General features: G+C 43.1%; 1 protein-coding gene across 9 annotated transcripts in view; it reads left to right on the plus strand.

The window, feature by feature from the left end:
- Positions 1-325: 325 nt before the first annotated feature.
- Positions 326-18392, plus strand: part of LOC117347156 (stimulated by retinoic acid gene 6 protein-like) — a 422585-nt gene continuing 404518 nt past the window's right edge. For 4 of the 9 annotated variants that reach the window (XR_004536733.1, XR_004536730.1, XM_033917628.1 and 1 more), the window contains exons 1-2: positions 6997-7191; positions 17066-17141. Coding sequence is in view for 6 of the 9 variants with exons in the window: in XM_033917628.1 (XP_033773519.1) it covers positions 7007-7191; positions 17066-17141 (261 nt within the window). In the remaining 3 variants the exon portion in view is untranslated. The other 5 variants (XM_033917666.1, XM_033917687.1, XM_033917677.1 and 2 more) reach the window with 4 other exon arrangements.

Here is an 18392-nt window from a genome sequence, read left to right on the forward strand (position 1 = left end):
CATCCAGGTCCTGCACCAGAAGGCAGGGTCAACCAGACCTGATGTCAGGGAAGTAGGGGATCATAAAACTCAGGCAAGAAAGAAAAAGTAGGCTTCCTCGGGCAGATTAGGTTAGCAGAAACAGTTTAATGCATCCACACTTGTGCAAAAGAGGTCTATCTGAGAGGGTTAACATTCAAGCAGCACTGAAAACATAATAAAGTTTTTTTCAATAAAGTTCAGCCAAGCACCACTGCCTGGGAATAGTTGGGCGTCCAGGCTGTAATCAATCTCCTGGCATTATATACTGTACTCAGTTCAACTCATTCCAAACAAAACATTCCATCTGGACTTAGTCATACTAGCAGGCAAAACCGACAGCCTGCTTCCCCTTCACTTCCCTTCACATTGCCACACAACAGTTTCCTGTCTCATTCCTGTCTCAATAGCTTTCAATTCTTCGCAACAAAACAAAATGAATGGGTAAGAGAAATGCTAGAAATTTGGTCTTTTAATGCTTTGCTTTTGCTTTGCTGCTCATCAGTCTTGGTGCTGATGGACTATTAAAGTGTGAAACTATCTGAAGAAAAAATTTCTTTGTCCAACGTTTCTACTGTTGTTAAATAGGTTTGCATCCCAAAATTTAGAATATTGTGTGTGTGAGAGAGAGAAAGACTGTGTATGTATGATATCTCCGAGTTATACAGTAAATAGTATGGGTTTGTTTGTTTTTTAAATTCAATTTGCTGTTGGAGGAATGTGCTACAGAACTGAGCTTTTGTATGTTGTTAGTGTCTTAGAACTCTGGGAAATGTAGTTGTCTTTCCTATACAGACTTGTTTATTGCAGAGATTGCTCTTAACTGGAAATTACTTGAAGATGTATCCTTTCTCTCTTGTTATTTAAGCCTCAATAATTGGAACGATGTAACCTGTAACTGCATGTTTATTTACTGTGTGGAAGTAAATTTGATGTAGTTTTATTTGTGATAGTGTTATCTAATTGATAGTCTCTCCCCACTATTAAATCTTCCTTACTGTGAGTGAATGACGTTTTATGTTGCCATCTCACTAAGAGCAGATTTCAGGAAGTCCTTTTTATCTCTGTCTTACCTAAAAAAAAAAAAAAAGAAGAAGGAATATTCTGGATTTAAGTAACTGTGACCATAGAAGCCAACTTTTGAAAATGATTGGGGTTCTGAACTCAAAACTTGCAACAAATTTCCCCTCACCCTGCAAAAAAAAAACAAAAAAAAACCACACCACAAAAAAACATTTGGTAGTGAATGATCAGCCTAGATCTAAATGTCAAGAGCAGGACAGGCAATGTGAGCAAATCAAAATCTAAGGTCCTGTCACTCTCTTCTCCCCCTCACAGCTTGTCAGCATCATTCTCTCTCTCCATTGAGGCCATCCACAGCACTTTTCTCCAACCAGTACCTCAGCTCATCATCTACACTACACTCATTTCCTTCAATGTTTTTGTTCACTATCTTCTAATTTCTTCTTCTTCCTCTCTTTTCCTTGTCCTCCCAACCCCCACCACCATACATACACACACACACACTTCTTCCCTATGCATGTTTTATTTTTTTTCTCTCCTTTTGCACAGGCATAATTTGAGGTTTTATATTTGGGGGCAGGGAGTATAATAGTCTTCTTCCTGATCCCTAAACCTCTTTTAGCCTGTTCTGCTTCTCATTTCCCCCTGCACCAGACTTCTAGGGGAAGATTCTCAAATGTTTGCGGTAAATTCTGACGGGCCACTATTGCAGCTGTTTCTGTAACAATTTAAAAAAGGCAAGTCATTCTTTAAAACCATGCATGCAAATGATGTTTGTGGAGAGTTGCGGAGGGTCACTAAATTTGCATGTGCCGATCACTTGTATGTCTTGTGGACTCAAGCTCCCAGAGTGCTTAGCAGCTCCCAGATGTATTGGCTGCAGCTTGAGCTGGAGCCCGCCTTCTTCTTCAGCTCTGAACTCTGAAGAGAGCTGACTCCATTTTAACCACCACATGCTGTAGAGAGAGTTTGTCTCCCCAATCTGTTTCTACACTTTAGGTTTGCTGGCCTCCTAACTTGAGTCTCTGCCTATGCTTCTACATACAGACTATGCAAAACATTCCTGGCTTCCCCTACGTACAGGATGGGCCAGTTGAGTATATGGATTTTGTGAGCGGGGGAGCGGCCATTTTGGTGAAGGCACAGGCACCCATCTTCCTCTCCACCCCTTGCTCTTTTCCCGCCCCACCACTACTGCGTGTGCCTTCCCCTGTACCTCTATAATGTTCCTGGTGAACACAGCAATCCCAACTTGCTATTGAACCAGTTTTGGCTCTTCCTCTGTTGTCACTTCCTGGACCTGCACTTAGGAAGTAACATCAGAGAAAGAGCTGACACTGGCGCAACAGCAGCTTGGAGGTTGCTGTTTGCACCAGGTACGTTACAGAGATATAGGGGAAGGGAAGTGGTGCACATGTGGCAGGGAGTGGTGGGGAAGGATCATATGCAGGTGGGGGCGTAAAAGAGGGTGAGTGGAAAGGGCGCATCCAACCCAGGCACCTCTCACCATCGCTATGCACTGCAGTAAGATCTACAAACTTGTAAGTGTTCATGCTTGTTCTAAATTGATATTAAAAAAGACCTGTTCAAGGAACACGGAATCCAGACTTGGTAATATTTAGGCTACAAGCCCAAAAAGTTAAACTGTTTGACCATCATTCAGAGTATTGAGATGTATTAGTAACAGAAATGTGATTTATTGCGATTTGAGAGTTTGTGAGAGTTGTGATAATAACATAATGGTTAATTGACATAGCAGGAATATAATGAATGTCAGCAAAACGTGGTGAAGACGTTGTATCGGATCTTGTAAACCATTTGATTCCAGGTAGTTCATTATTGTTTCCTTCAGCAAAGCTTCCATTACTTTTCCAACCAACGAAGTGAGGCTTACCAGCCTGTAGTTTCTGACTTCTGTTACCACTTTTGTGAAAAGGGACCACATTCGTTCATCCAATCCCATGGAACCTCTCCCATCTTCAAGGATTTATTATTCTAAACTGAAGGGTTGTTGGATAAGATTTGCCTCTTTGCAGATGATACCAAAATTTGCAATAGAGTAGACACGCCAGATTATGTGAATAACATGAAGAAAGACCTAACGAAGCTTGAAGAATGGTCTGAAATTTGGCAGGTATAATTTAATGCTAAGAAATGCAAGGTCATGCATTTGGATTGCAAAAACCCATGGGAACGGTACAGATTAGGGGATGAAGAATTTATGTGCACAACAGAAGAACGGAACTTGGGTGTAATTGTATGTGATGATCTTAAGGTGGCCAAACAGGTTGAAAAGGTGACGGCGAAAGCTAGAATGATGCTAGGTTGCATAGGGAGAGATATGACTAGTAGGAAAAAGGAAGTATTGATGCCCCTGTATAAGGATTCTGGTGAGACCTCATTTAGAATATTGTGTACAATTCTGGAGGCTGCACCTTTAAAAAGATATAAAAAGGAAGGAGTTGGTCCAGAGGAAGGCTACTAAAATGGTATGTGGTCTTGATGATAAGGCATACGGGGAAAACTTAAAGATCTCAATCTGTATACTTTGGAGGAAAGGCAGGAGAGGGGAGATATGATGAGACATTTAAATTCCAACGTAATGTAAATGTGCATGAGTTGAGTCTCTCTCATTTGAAAGGAAATTCTGCAATGAGAGGGCATAGGATGAAGTTAAGAGGTGATAGGCTCCGGAGTAATCTAAGGAAATACTTTTTTTACAGAAAGGGTGGTAGATGCATGGAACAGTCTCCTAGAAGAGGTGGTGAAGACAGAGACTGTGTCTGAATTCAAAAGAGCCTGGGATAGGCACGTGGGATCTCTCGGAGAGAGAAAGAGATAATGGTTACTGCGGCTGAACAGACTAGATGGGCCATTTGGCCTTTATCTGCCATCATGTTTCTTTGTTTCTAAATCTGTCAGAAGACCCACAAGAACTTTTCTTAGCTCCCTCAATATCCTAAGATGGATCTCATCTGGTCCTATGGCTTTGTCCACTTTTAGTTTTTCAAGTTGTTTATAAACATTTTCTTCTGTACGTAGTGTGATATGTACTCCATTCTCATATACCATATTTCCCCGCATATAGGCCGCCCCTCTGCATAGGCCGCACCCATGCATAGTCCGCAGAAAAGGGCGGCCTATGTTTAAAACTATTCAGTTACGCAGATGATTTCACAATCATCCCATTTGCTAACTCCATCTCGTAAACCATTCCCAAGGCATCAGAAGCCATAAATGTGATGGAACAATGGATGACAGATTTCAAGCTCAAACTCAACCCAGAAAAAACAAAATTCTTCATTGCCTCTCCTCACCCGCTTGACACCAAACCCCACTATGCATCAATGAACTTAGTTACCCTATTCAGTCCACCATGAAGATATTGGGTGTAACTCTAGATCGATGCCTGTCCATGAAAGACCAGGTAGACTCCTTAATCAGAAAGGGTTTCTTCACTCTCTGGAAACTTAGATCCGTCAAATCATATTTCGATACGTCAGCATTCAGAATCCTAGTGCAATCCCTCGTACTAAGTTAGCTTGACTACTGCAACAACGCCTACTTAGCAATCTCCCAAATGCAACGTCTTCAAATAATGCAAAATGCAGCGATCAGACTTATCTTCTGGCTAAAGAAATTCGATCATATAACTCCCTACTACCGGCAGTTGCACTGGCTGCCGATGGAAGCACATGTAAAATTTAAATTCGCCTGCCTCTGTTTCAAAGTACTATATGGACTAGCCCCCCAATACATATCGGGCCTTTTCTGATTCTCTACCAACAAACGCAAGAGAAGCACACATTCAAACTTCCCCTCCAGTTAGAGGTTACAAACTGAAAAAACACCACGAACACCTTCTCTCACAACGGGCAGCCCTATGGGGTAAAGACCTAGAGCAATTGCTCTCGCCCACTACTTACAAAGAATTTAGGAAGCGTCTAAAAACATACCTGTTCCTGAAATACCTAGACAACTGACCTGTTCTCCCCCATACTCACTAACTCTTTCCGCTCTCAAGTCCAATTATTCTGTACCTTCCCTAATCTTTTGTAAACCGCATAGAACTTCACGGTATTTTGGTATATAAACTGTTATTATTATTATTAAGATAAGCCGCCCCATGGTATTAGCTGCGGCTTATCTTCTGATACCTCCCCTGCCTTTTAAAATCCCTCCCCCCCGGTACTTTTTTCGGAGCCCCCTGGTCGGCGGACGGCGAATCTTTAGCGGTGCATGGCAGCCACGATCTCGTCAGCATCCAGCCTGCCCCTGCACTACCCGCTGAATGGCCAACATCAGGACTCACGAGAACTGACGTCAGTCACTCAGCAAGCAGTGCGGGGGCAGACCGGATGCCGAAGAGATCACGGCTGCCCTGCACCGCTGGAGATTCGCCGTCAGCCATCCAGGGGGCTCTGAAAAAGGTACTGGGGGTGGGGGGGATGATTAAAAATTTTTATATAGGTCACCCCATATAACTATGCCGCGCCCCATACATGGGTTTGTAAAACACATGTATAGGCCGTAGCCTATATATGGGGAAATACGATATAACTTTGCCAGCCAACTGAGGTCTGTAACATGCTAGCCTCAGGTGGCAAGCTAGCCTGTACACTCAGGAATGGTTGGGACCAAACACCAGTTCATATGAAGAAAACACTTTTTATTCTTTAGTTTGCCTTACACTTTACAAACAGTTAGCTTACTTCACCTCAGCCAAGCAGTTACAGGGATCAGTCTTTTTCCCACAGCTCTGCCCTCAGCTGATGTCTAGGGAAAAATCACAAGTTCTTCTCCCTTGCTCATGGACCTCCCTGAACTGATCCCAGGCTCAGGTATATATTCTCCTCCCTGCCTGAGGACTGCCACTGTAACTCAGCAAGACTGCTGAGCCCAGTGAATCCTGGGAGCTGTAGTTTCCACACTGCTAGGACAGCGCCCTCTGCTGCCCAGTGATATAATGGCATCATTACTGAGGAAGAATCCCTGACGCTTTTACATATCCTCCCCCTCAGCTCAAATCTTACAGGTTGAGCTACTTCTACTTGGGGATTCTCCTGAAAAGGATGAGGGGTACTCATTCTACAGGCAGCCAGTCTTTCCACCCACCCACGGAATCTCCAAGCCTGTCCCTGGACTCTCATCACATACACACCAACTTTCACCCTCCATTACACACTGTTACGGAAGGGGTAGCGCAGGGTGATCTAAAACACCTGTATCCCCTGGCAAGACCCAGAAATAGACCTATCTTCCTTGCCCAAATGATGCCAGGGCATCCCAAACCCACAAGGGGGAAAATGAGGTGGACAAAAGTAAAGGCTCTCGAACTGAAAAGGGAGAAGTTAGTTGCCAAACTAAGCCTTGGGCTTCAGTTTCCCAGGGGAAGAAAAAGAGAGCAATACCTGAGCCCATAGATTTTAACTGTCAGAGACACGCCTATGCGTCCCCCCCGGAAGATCCCTGCTCACAGAAACTGCCCACAAACGATCCTACAGCCACTTCATTCCACACCTCTGGAACCAACTTCCCCCCCAACTTAGACAACAGAACTCATTATTAGCATTCCGTAAATCGGTAAAGACCCTCCTCTTCAATTAAAGATCCCCTCTGTCTCTCCCCCCCTTAAGCCCCACCCTCCACTCTCCTATCTCCTTCCCGAAATTCCAGTATTACCCTCTCTTACTCTTTCCACTAAAAAAATTGCACCTATACGCTTATAACTTTCCTTACATGAAACTACTGTATTTCCCCCCTCTCTCTCTCTGCTCAATCCCCCTGTATTTAATTCTCTCCAAAAACTATAAATCCAACCACTAAACCTGTTGTACTACTTATATGTCTAGTTACTCCGCATTGTGTATGTTCAATTGTAAACCGTCCTGAGCTACTGGGAGGACGGGATAAAAATCTAAATAAATAAATAAATAAAAACTGCCGTGCTAGGCACACAGCTGAGATGACTGAGAGAAAAGGGAAGCCATATCAGGCAGAAACCTGTTACACCCTTGAAAGGGAACTTAAATGCAAATGCAAATGCAATGCTTTCAAGGGGGAGGACTTAGAGGAGAGCACCAGTACTCCTGAGAATACGGACCTGGAGATGGTTGAAATTCCTGAGGATGACCTTTGGTCCTCACTAGGGTAAGCCCTTCCCAGGGAAATTGCTATGGAATGTGAAAGCAGCATTCAGGACGAGGAAGGAGGAGAAACCCCCATAGAAGTTCTCTGTGGCTGAGTTAAAGGTTAGGAATGGTGAAACTGCAGTGTTTTGTTTAGAGCCTTAAAGTAAGGTGCCTGTTCTCCTGCACTGTGGAAGCAGTGCTGCTGTGCCCCAGCTTATGCCCGGGTAGGGAAGGGGTTAGAAATCACTGATGCTATTCAGCATGGGCGGGAGGGAATTTAAAACCTTGGGTTTAATTCTATATTCTTCTGCCTTGACCTAAGGGGGTGTTGTTACAGCCTGCAACTCTGGAAGGCTGATTGAGGGAAAAGTGAAATTGATTAAACTGGTTGGAGAACATGTAGAACACAGAAGCAGAAAGCTAAAGAGTGCTTTGGATTTGAAACTATTTTCCTTTTTTTTTTTTTTTTTTACTGTAAATGCTAATTCCTTTCCAGAGAGAGGAAACTGGGTATGGATTAAGGGAAAGAAAGATTCCCCTTGGAGTTTGAGCAGTGAAGCGCAGGACGTGCAGGGAAATTCTGTTACAGGAAAGTGAAATGGAGCTGTGCTAATTTTTCCTGTTTGTCAGATGAAGAATTTTTCTTTTGCCACTGTCTTTTACAATTTAGAAATGTGGGTTTTTGAACTCTAATGGTACTGGTAACCCACTGTCCAGCTTGGATCATATTTTGGGGTTTTTTGGAGGGGAGTTGTTGCATAAGAAAAAAAGGTACTGTTTGAACCTTAGCCAAGGACCATTCTGACAACTACTTTGTGTATTTTCTGGATGAATTGAACAAGTGAAAATTCATGGAGAGAATAACCATATGCCCGCCCAGCTACCCTGAAGCTTACATGGACCACTGGTGGCGCAGAATGCATTCTTATGTGAGCGGGGCACAGTAAGCACTGTAGCTATCAGGCCCCGTCATGCCAATGGCCCTGTATTTTGGACTTTGGATCATCCATGCTGTTCCTGGAAATCACCTCCTTAAGTCACCAGGCCTTCCTGGGCTCTCCACTGTCTTTGTTGCATCTAATCTCCAATCATCCCTTCCTGTACCATCGTGGCTCCTGCTGAGCCCATTTCTTCTTTTTTCCATAATCCAAAGTATTCATCGAGCTACTGGTCATCACCTTCTGGGTTCCCTCTCCCACTGGAGAGTCTCGGGTCAACGCCTCTTTCGGCTTCTGTCATACTTGACCTTTGGGCACTTTACCACTTGTATCTGTAGACTTGGGTTTTGGTTTAGGACTATGGTTACCTCCTATAACCAAATTAGAGTCCTTTCCTGATTTAGGTTTAGCCTTCTCTTGGCTCTTTTTCTCAGAGTTCGCAGGTTTCGCTTTCCTCAAAGCGGATCTAGCATGTTATATCCTTTCCTCAGATTTGGGTTCCAATCCCCCTCCTTGGACTTACTCCAGTTTCTCCCAAAGTATTCATTCTTTTTGGGGAGACTTCACTGCCATCCATCCAGCACGCATTCTGTTTTGTCAGGCCCTACAGTTGGAGACCACCCATCTGTGGTTATTTTACTGGCATCTGGGCTCCTAGGCATAGGGTAGAATTGGATTGTAAACCCCTGTGGATAGTGTCACCGATGGTCATAGGGCAATGGGTCCAGGACCGCCGGGACAAGGGATGGCTCTTTTGTGCCACTGCGGATGACACAAGGAAAAAGAAAATAAGGTTTAGCAAAAGGAACCACAAACAAACCAGGTAAATAAAAATCAAAACCAGGACTGGATTTATTCCTCAGAACAAAATAAACAGGTTGCTTCACTCATTTGTTCTTATACCAGTCCTCAAATAAGCAAAAATAAACTTTGTCAGGATTCTGAATTAAACAATAAAGTCCAAAAACATTAGGGTTGGAATGACTAAATAGTCTCAAAGTTGTACAATGTCATCAAAGGGGTTTTGAACCCATAAACAAGGAACCTTATCTTTAAGCAAAAATGGGCTCTTCATGTAATCAAGAGTTCCAGCTGGTAAAGTTCCATCAAAACAAAATAATTCAAAAAGAAACAGTCTTTACTTCTTTCTGGAAGACTTTGGCTTGTATCAATGCAGTGGCACTGATCAATCCAGCAGCAGAAGTGCTGGGACAGGTGGTGTGCTCCACGTGGTGATATACTGCCAACAATTAGGCCCTCAATCCCACCTCATAAACGTGGGGCATACCCCACCACCTTAGCCTGCAAACAGTCACCCTTCCAAAAGGAAGAAAAAGAAAAAACTTTAAACCAAGACAACCTAAGTCCAGCACAGCTCTTGACAAAAATCCTCAGCACAGCAGGATTAACAAAGAGTAACTTCAAAAATAGTCACAACAGTAAACACAGTTATTTGTAATCCAACTAGGCCTTTCCAGTTGGATTAACCTTGCCTTAACCCAGCACACCTCCATGGGTTGGACTCTGTTGTGCATCTCAGCAATTGGCTCCGGATCCAATTCCATGGCCCAGCTTCTGTAAGCTCCATACATTCTGGCAATGGATGGCCCTGCAGAGCTCCCAGCCCTGAGCTTTGCAGCTGCTGCTATCCCCAGCTTCTCCCTCTCTGCCTCTTTAGCAGCTCAGACCTTTGGTTTAGGAGCTGGCAACCATGCCCCAAACCCTCAGGTGTAGAGGATATCTGGTTAGTTCCTCTGAGATGGCGTGGGGAAGGGGAAAACTACAACTTAGCCCCCAGGCTCCCTCTACTGGAGACAGAAGGAAAGTCAGATAAAATGCCAAACTGAGTTTTAACCTGCGCAGGCAGAGAACTGTCTGCTCTTGAAAGGGGTCTAATTCTTGGGCCAGACCTAGCAGGCACAGTCTGCATATCACAATAGCCACCTCTGTAGAATTCCACTGTGGTATTCTTTACCCTTAGCCCATCATCAGGCATGCATGCCTATCTTAATTCCTTCCAGAATTCTGTAGAGGTTATCAGGGTCACCCTAGATATTCTCTTCCCAGGTAGTCTCTCTTAGCCCCATAAAGGCATTGGGAAGCCACTTCCTTGGACTTTGTGCTGATTCTTCCTCTATTTAATGGGCTTGTCTCTTTTTTTAGCTGCTCTTGAATGGCTTGCTGCTCCACATCTAATTTTTCTACTTACTTCTGGCACTCCTGCCCCACGGCAGACTTAGTAGCAAGCTGAGCCTGGTTCTCCTCCAACTTCTGGAACAACACATCATTTTTTTTCTTAGCCGATCACACTCTCCCAGCCATCTTTGCCCCCTCTTCCTCCCGGAGGTGCATCTCTTGTCACTTTTTTTGGAGCTGGCCCTTCAGCTCTTCAGCCCCCTTGCTTGGGCTTTCATTGTCTCACAGTTCTGTACTGCTTCCTTTAATTGCTTCTGCAGTCTGGTGCACTGCCAACCTGGCTCTGTCTTGTTGTAGCCATTCTACTTTGGCCCCTGCTACTTCAGCTTTGGCTTGCAAGTCCTCCCTCTGGACTGCTAACAGGCTGACTTGGGCTTGCAATTCTTGCATTCTTCAGGTTATTTCTTCCTTCCCTTTCTCCTAGCTGACTTTCTCTTCCACCAATATATTATATTCTACATTAAACTGGGTTTCCTTACAGCGCAGTTTTTCCACTAGCAGTTCTAGTTGCCTGAACTGTTCACACGCCTGGCTGATTTCAAACAAGGCATTTTCCCATTGTTCCTCCGCAGCTTGGGTGAGCTCTTTTGCCTTTTCTCCTTCCACAATTTGCTTTGCTACCTGCATCTGCAGTGCTGCATTTGAGGACTTCACATAGGTTACCTGCTCCTGCATCTGGATAACCTCCTCTGCTTTCTGCTTCAGGCAGTCTTTAACATTCACCAGCTCTTGTATCTTGGCTTTCAATTTGACTTGTATTTCTGTTATTGCCCCGTCCTTCTCCTGGGACTGGGTACTCTGCTCTTTATTACCTTAGACCAGTGTGTTGCAAACTTTTAAGCTGCTGGCACACTAATCTCAGGGCTGCAGCTGGAGGACACCTGGAAATGCGCAGACATCCTCCAGCCATGACAATGAGCCTCCTGTTACTGCCGGGGGGTGGGGGGTGGGGAGAGATGCCATAGAAGGAGAGGTGAGAAGAAGGAGCAGAGGCACTGGTGAGGAGGAGAGGTGCAGGCACAGACTGTGGCACATCCTGTAAGCAGTCAGTCAGCGCCAGCGCCTCTCCTCCCCACTGGCATCTCGGGAGCACACTAGTGTGCCACAGCACACAGTTTGCAATGCACTGCCTTAGACTTTTGGTCTAGGGCTACCTGAAGTTTGGCAGTCCCTGCCTCTAAGCCAGTGTCCTGCAAACTTTTTTTTTTTTTTTTTTTCTCTGCCACATTAACGGAGAAAATGTTTATCTGTGGCACACCCACAACCCTGCCCTGCTCCAACCCCAGTCCTGCCTCACACAAATCTTGTCTCATTTTCCCTGAGCTCAGAGCTGTGTCTAGAGGGCCTCCAAGCATTCATGTACATCGACACAATTATATCACAGGCATGCAGGTATGTGCACATCATCACGTCAACATCCATGCATGCTCGGAGGCCCTCTAGACATGGTCCCGAGTTCAGGGAAAATGAGATGAGGTTCGTGTGCGGGCAGAGAGCAGAAGAGATGCCAATGCCAGAAGTGACTCAATCTCGGCATGGCACACAGTTTGCGATTCACTGCTCTAAACTCTGCAATGTGCTTTCACTTTCTTCTGATTCTGCAACTAGTCTTCCATCATTAGCAGTTGCCCCTGGAGGGTGTTATTTTCCTTCCTTAACTTGGCTGCATATTCAAAAGCATATAGTTCAGTGGTTCTCAACCCTGTCCTGAGGAACCCCCAGTCAGTTGGGTTTTTGAGATATCCCTAATGAATATGCATAAGACGTATTTGCATGCCTGTCTCCTCCATTATATGCAAATCCCTCTCATGCATATTCATTAGGATATCAGAAAACCCAACTGGTTGGGGGTCTCGTAGGATAGGGTTGAGAACCACTGATATAGCTGGTCTTCCAATAAGTCTTTAATTTGGTGCTTAGCCTGTTCTAGCTCAATAGCTAGATCTAGAAGTGGGTTTTGGACCTCTTCCATGTAGTCTTCCCAGATACCCATTCTGGAGTCTCTGCTTCTGGTCTCTTCTAAGTACAAACTGAAGTACTGACTTTTAAAACACAGCACTTCACTCCAGGAATTCCATTGCTTTTTTATTTAATAAAACCACTCCAGGATTTCCAGCAAATCCTGTTCCTAAAGCAGCTTTACATTTTATTTTTTTATCTCTCTCTCTCTAGAGCCCTGCTAGCTATGTCCAGGTGTAAACGGTGAGGTAGGTCACCTCTCCCTTCCCAAAGGCTTGAAATGCACAAAAAGGCTACTGGATGAGCAGGTGTCCACAGTGGCTTAAGCCTGTCAGCACTTTCTTTTTCCTCTTTGCCTTGGTGAAAGCAGTACTTAAAGCAAATAACCCAAATAAAATCCTGCTTATCCAGCCCTTTCACTATCTTTGTAGCAGGAGCTTCCCTCATGCTGTTCCAAAAACCCTTTCTGTATTGAGATCCCCATTGTCTACAGACCTCTGGTCAGCTTCTCTGCAGCAGAAGCTAAAGACAATCAGGCAGAAACACCATAAGTAACATGCTAGCCACAACATGCTAGCCTCAGGTGGCAAGCTAGCCTGTACACTCAGGAAAGGTTGGAACCAAACACCAGTTCATAAGAACAAAACACTTTTTATTCTTTACTGTGCCTCACACTTTACAAACAGTTAGCTTGGCTTACCTCAGCCAAGCAGTTAAATGCATCAGTCCTTTTCCCACAGCTTTATCCTCAGCTGATGTCTAGTGAAAAATCAGTTGTGGTTCTTCTGCTTCACTCAGGGACTTCCCTGAACTGATCCGAGGATTAGGTATACTGTATATTCTTCTCCCTGCCTGAGGATTGCTCCTGCTGAGCCCAGTGTATCCTGGGAGCTGTAGTTTTTGCACAACTGGGCCAGTGCCCTCTGCTGCCCAGTGATATAATGACATCATTACTGAGGGAGAATCCCTGACTCATTTACAAGGTCCTTCTCCAGACCTTTCTTCCATGAACACACAACAGAAGCATTTGTTTATACTATCCGCTTTTTCCTCATCACTTTCCACATAGCAGTTCTCAGCATCATTTACTCTCACAATTCCATTTTCAGTCCTCCTTATACCTGAAAAAAGTATATACCTGAAAAAAGTCTTGTCTCCTCTTTTTACATCTTCTAGCCAATTTTTCTTCCACATATGCTTTTGCCAATCTTATTTATCTCTTCACTTCTTTGAGGTTTTTTTTATCCGGTATTCTTTTCTACATTTCTCATCTTGTGTTCTGTTGTGTTCCTCTCTTGCCTTTTTTATTTTTCAACCATCTCTTTTGAGAACCATAATGATTTCCTTTTTCTCTTGCTTTTATTAAACTTTCCTTACATAGAGTTTAGTTGCCATTTTTATACTTACTTTCAGTTTGCACCACTGTCTTTCCATTTTCTCTTATATCCTCCCATCCCATTAGTTCTTTCTTCAGGAATGCTCTCATTTTACTGAAATCAGAATGCTTTAAATCTAGGATATTGAGTTTTTTGTGTCCAGGGTCCGCTGTAGCTCTTACATTGAACCATATTGTATGATGGTCACTACTACCCAGGTGGCACCCATCCAGATATTAGACACACTTTCTCCATTTGTGAGCACCAGATCTAGCACCGTCCCTTCCCCTCAAGGGTTCTGATACCATCTGTTTGGGCAGAACGCTTTGAAGGGCATCCATAATCTTTTCTTTTTGATTTTGCAGTTGGGCTAGTCCAGTCTGTATCAGGAAGGTTGAAATCTCTTAGTAGCAGCACCTCACCTTTCAGACTCAGTTTTTGAATATCTGCAACCAGCTCTTTGTCCATCTTCTCTGTTTGTGCTGGAAGCCTGTAGATGACTGAAGACCCTGCTATTACGGCCTTCACTGACAGACCACTCGACTCTCTTTATGCTGGTTCAAATAAAATGAATTTAATAATCAAATAGCAATAGCTTACAAGAACAAATCACACAGCATACAGAGTAATAGAGCATACACCAGGCTGGCCAGACTGATGGAGAACTTCCGATGAGTTCTCACTCCTTAGTTCAAAGAGCTTTCTTTTTTATGATTCTGACAGCTCTGGCCCACGTTGGTGCATGTTACATTTCACACTTTCATTGGTTAATCATATTCCTTATCTCATTTATTAATCTATGGATTGGTTAACATAATTGAGTGATACTGTGTCACGCCTTTTTTCATCTACTTCTCCCTTACTTCCCCGAAAAAATGTCCTATCAAGAACCTCCCTCGAGCACCTGAGCCTAACGTTTTTTTAGCTGTGTGGACAGCTCCCGTGTTTCCTGCACAGCATTCTTCTTTCTTCTTGTGAAACTTTCATAAGCTTATCGTACCATTATAGGGCTAAGAATTGTACCATTATAGGGCTAGAATTGTTTTTCTCTCCAGCTGTGCCTTCTGTTTGACCCTGCTTTCAAGAAAAGCAGAAGTGTCTTTCAGAGCTGACTGTTTTTTAGTCAGTGTCCATTTTGCTTCTTTCAGCAACCATTTTAGGTCTTAGCTGTATTGGCCTGTCTCTGCTATATTGGGGAAATTCTCAGGGGTCTTCACCTGGACTTACAGGACTTCTCATCCCTTCCTCATGACCTGTGTATCTAAAAGTTCCATCAGCTCTCCTCAAGCTGGTCCATAATGTTTCCTCCATTCCCTAGGACCCCTTTATTTTAGCTGCTTTAATATTGTTTTTCATATATAACGCTACTCCTTTACCCTTTCGGCCATCTCTATCCTTTCTAAAAAATAAAAAAAAGTTATATCCTGCTATGGTTATATCTCACTCATAGGAATCATTGAACCATGTCTCTATGATAGCAACAATATCAAATCAGCTTCTAACATCAGGGCTTGCAGATCCTGAATTTTACTACCTAAACTAAAAGCTTTTGTGCCTATTACTTTCCAACATTTTATAGTTACTTCTGTATAGTGTTTTGCCTACTCTCCCCTTCCCCTTTGTTGATGGTGGTGTTAACATTACCTTCCCCACTGCTTTTGTATTTTTGCATTTTCTGGGTGTGACTTTGATTTCATCTGCTTCCTTTGTCATTCCCGCACTCTAACATAAATGCTTAGTAACAAATTATCTGTTGTTTTTTTCACCAAGTATCCTCCTTTCCACTATAGAAAGATGTAGGCCATCCGTATTATATAGCCTTTTGTTTTTCCATATATTGCCCCATCCTCCTATGTATCTAAAACCTTCTATTGACACCAGACTTTGAACCACTTATTGAACTTTTCTATATTATGAAGCTTTTCCTCTTCCTTTTCCACAGGTAGACAGTACTACTTCAGAAAAGGCTACAGTCTGTACCAAAGACTTCAGACCCTCCCCCAGCTTCTGGAAAGTTTTCTATGCTTCAAGCATGCCACTTTTGGCCAGATCATTTGTTCCCCAGATAGATTACAATGTCAGTTTATTTAAGCTGAGTAACATTGATCACCTATAGATTTATAAGGGGAAAACAAAGGGTTTTTATGCCAATGATGGATGTTGACAACAGAGCAAAACAAGTATGTTCTTTTTTGAGATATGAGGCTTTTGCCTTTGTTTCTCTGATGTACTTTCAAATAGCAATTTGGCAGCATTTTTTTCAGTGGAGAGTACATGTTTGATTTTCTTTTTGTCTTCGTTATTCCTCTGTTTATTCTACTGTAGTATTGGTATGGTTTTAGAATCTTTACACTCAGTATACGTACAGTTGGTATTTCTGGAGGCTGAGGATCCTGGAAGGCATTTATGATAACTGTGTTTGGACCCCTGGATTGAGTCCCTAAATTAATGCCTCCGATAATGGAGTCCCTTAATAACAAGAGGTTATTGCTTTCTGTTCTTTTGACTTGCATTCTTTGTAAATTCACACGAGAGTTCATTTTTTGCGCATCAGAATGTTCTAATACAGCAAAAGAATTATGTAGGGGCAATAATTGGTAGGGAGAATGCCTCTGTGTAGCAGGTCGTAATCTACCAGAGCCTACAATTATCCATCTATTCCTGGGCTGTTTTATTCTTTGTGGTAGAGTAAGGTGCATTGGCTGCAGGCAGAGCATCCCTAGAAGATCCTTTAATTGTAACCAGTTCTTATCAGGGGACACTGAAAAGTTCACAGCCCAACCAAGAAGTAAATGATGTGGAGCCATGAAACGCAATTACAAGTTATTCCACACTTTTATATCAATTATGGAAAATTAACTGAAAAGTGAATAACTTGTAAGTTTCATGGCTCCACATCATTCACTTCTTGATTGGGCTGAGAACTTTTCAGTGGCCCCTCATATAGCTTCCACCATTCACCCAATCCTGGTTAGCCCAAGTGATAGGATCTGGACTCAGAAACTGAATCCCAGTCTCTTACAACACCTCCAAAATGATTTTTACAAAATTTGAAATATATTGTATAGTAGATACTTCGGAGAACTAGAAATGTGCTACAAATTTGTTTGCTATCAAGAGGATCCAGCAAATTCTTCCCTGTACATTGCTGTTTAGTGATGTGGGGGAAGGATAGATACTGAGGTGAATTCTTTTCCTGGTTCTTCTAGCAGATGATTTGAATATTCTGTCTGTGTTGGGCATAGTTACTGAAATGTTGCTTTATTTTGCAAATGTTTATGGAAGTAATGCTTATTCAGCTCATAGTAAATACTAAATCATGGCAGTGCCCAGGTTCTTGCTTTAAGAATGTTTGTAATATTAACATTTATCTGAACATGTTGTTTTTAAACATTGCAGTAATAATAACATCCATGTATTGCAGAAACCAGCAGACAAATGTCACCTGTACAAGCATTTTGGATATGGACTTGTTTTTGCACTGCTCCCTTGCTCCAGCAGTAAGTAAATACAAATTCTACTTCAGTTATCAAAATACTAATTGGAATTTGAGTCAAAATCTTCAGTCAATCTTTGGTCTTTAAACTCTCTCAATTCTGGAATGATCTCCCCTTTTTTTAAGGAGTTCCAGTTCGTTTCAATTTTTCCGTAAATCTTTAAAAACTACTCTATTTGCCAAACATTTTGAAAATTAATTCTTTTGAAATTTTGCTATTATCTTCTATTTATCATTTGTAAATCATTCCCTGTTTATTTAATAGCTGCAAACTGAGTCGAGCCTTCTCAGAATGATGACTCGGTATACAAAGTTAAGCTTTAGTTTAGTTTAGGTTTTTCAATCATGAATGCATGAGGATCCTCCCTAATTAACATATCCACCTGATTTCAGGCTCAGCTAGGTGGGGATGGAGGTTAATTTAGATTCAGTGTCAGATCTGTGGTGGTTAACATTATATGTGATGTAGTTACTTGCTTATTGAAAGAAATATGTTGTTACTGAAAATATTACCGTGTTTCCCTGAAAATAAGACACGGTCTTATATTAATTTTGGGTCCAAAAAAAGGCACTAGGTCTTATTTTCAGGGATGTCTTATTTTTTTCATGTACAATGATCATCTCTCCCTTCCTCTCCTCCACCCCAATTCTTCCTATTTCCTTTCTTTCCCCCACATGTGCAGTAGAGAATGACACGGTGAAAAAATTGGTCCCCGTCACCGCCCCGTCCCCGTCTCACCATCCTCTGCACCGCCCCGTCACCGCCATTCCCTTCACCGCCCCGTCACCGCCACTGCCACCCCATTCACCGCCCCGTCACCGCCACTGCAACCCCATTCACCGCCCCGTCACCGTCACCGCTGCATACATAAAAGCCTCAAACGGGTACGATTTTAAATACTTTTCTTTATTTACGTATAAAGGAAACATTCTTTAAAACTTTAAAACTTTAAAACTTAGTTAAATATTAGTTAATAACTATAGAAAAACAAACACGACATGTACTTTTAATGCTTACAATGTTAGCCTACATGGTAAGTAGACGCGGCCGCTGTACCTAATCGCGGCAAAGATCTCCCTGCCGTGATTAGCATAGTGACCGCGGCTACGGCTGCAAGTCTCCCCTCCCCCCAGCGATCACGGCAGGAGGGCACCCAACCCCTCCTGTAGACCCCCCCCAACGGCCCTCCCGACAATCGCAGCAGAAGGGTACCCAACCCCTCCTGCCGGTCCTCCCAATGGCCTCCCCTAAGAT

The sequence above is a fragment of the Geotrypetes seraphini genome, chromosome 1 (genome assembly GCF_902459505.1).
Source record: "Geotrypetes seraphini chromosome 1, aGeoSer1.1, whole genome shotgun sequence".
NCBI classification, from domain to species: domain Eukaryota; kingdom Metazoa; phylum Chordata; class Amphibia; order Gymnophiona; family Dermophiidae; genus Geotrypetes; species Geotrypetes seraphini.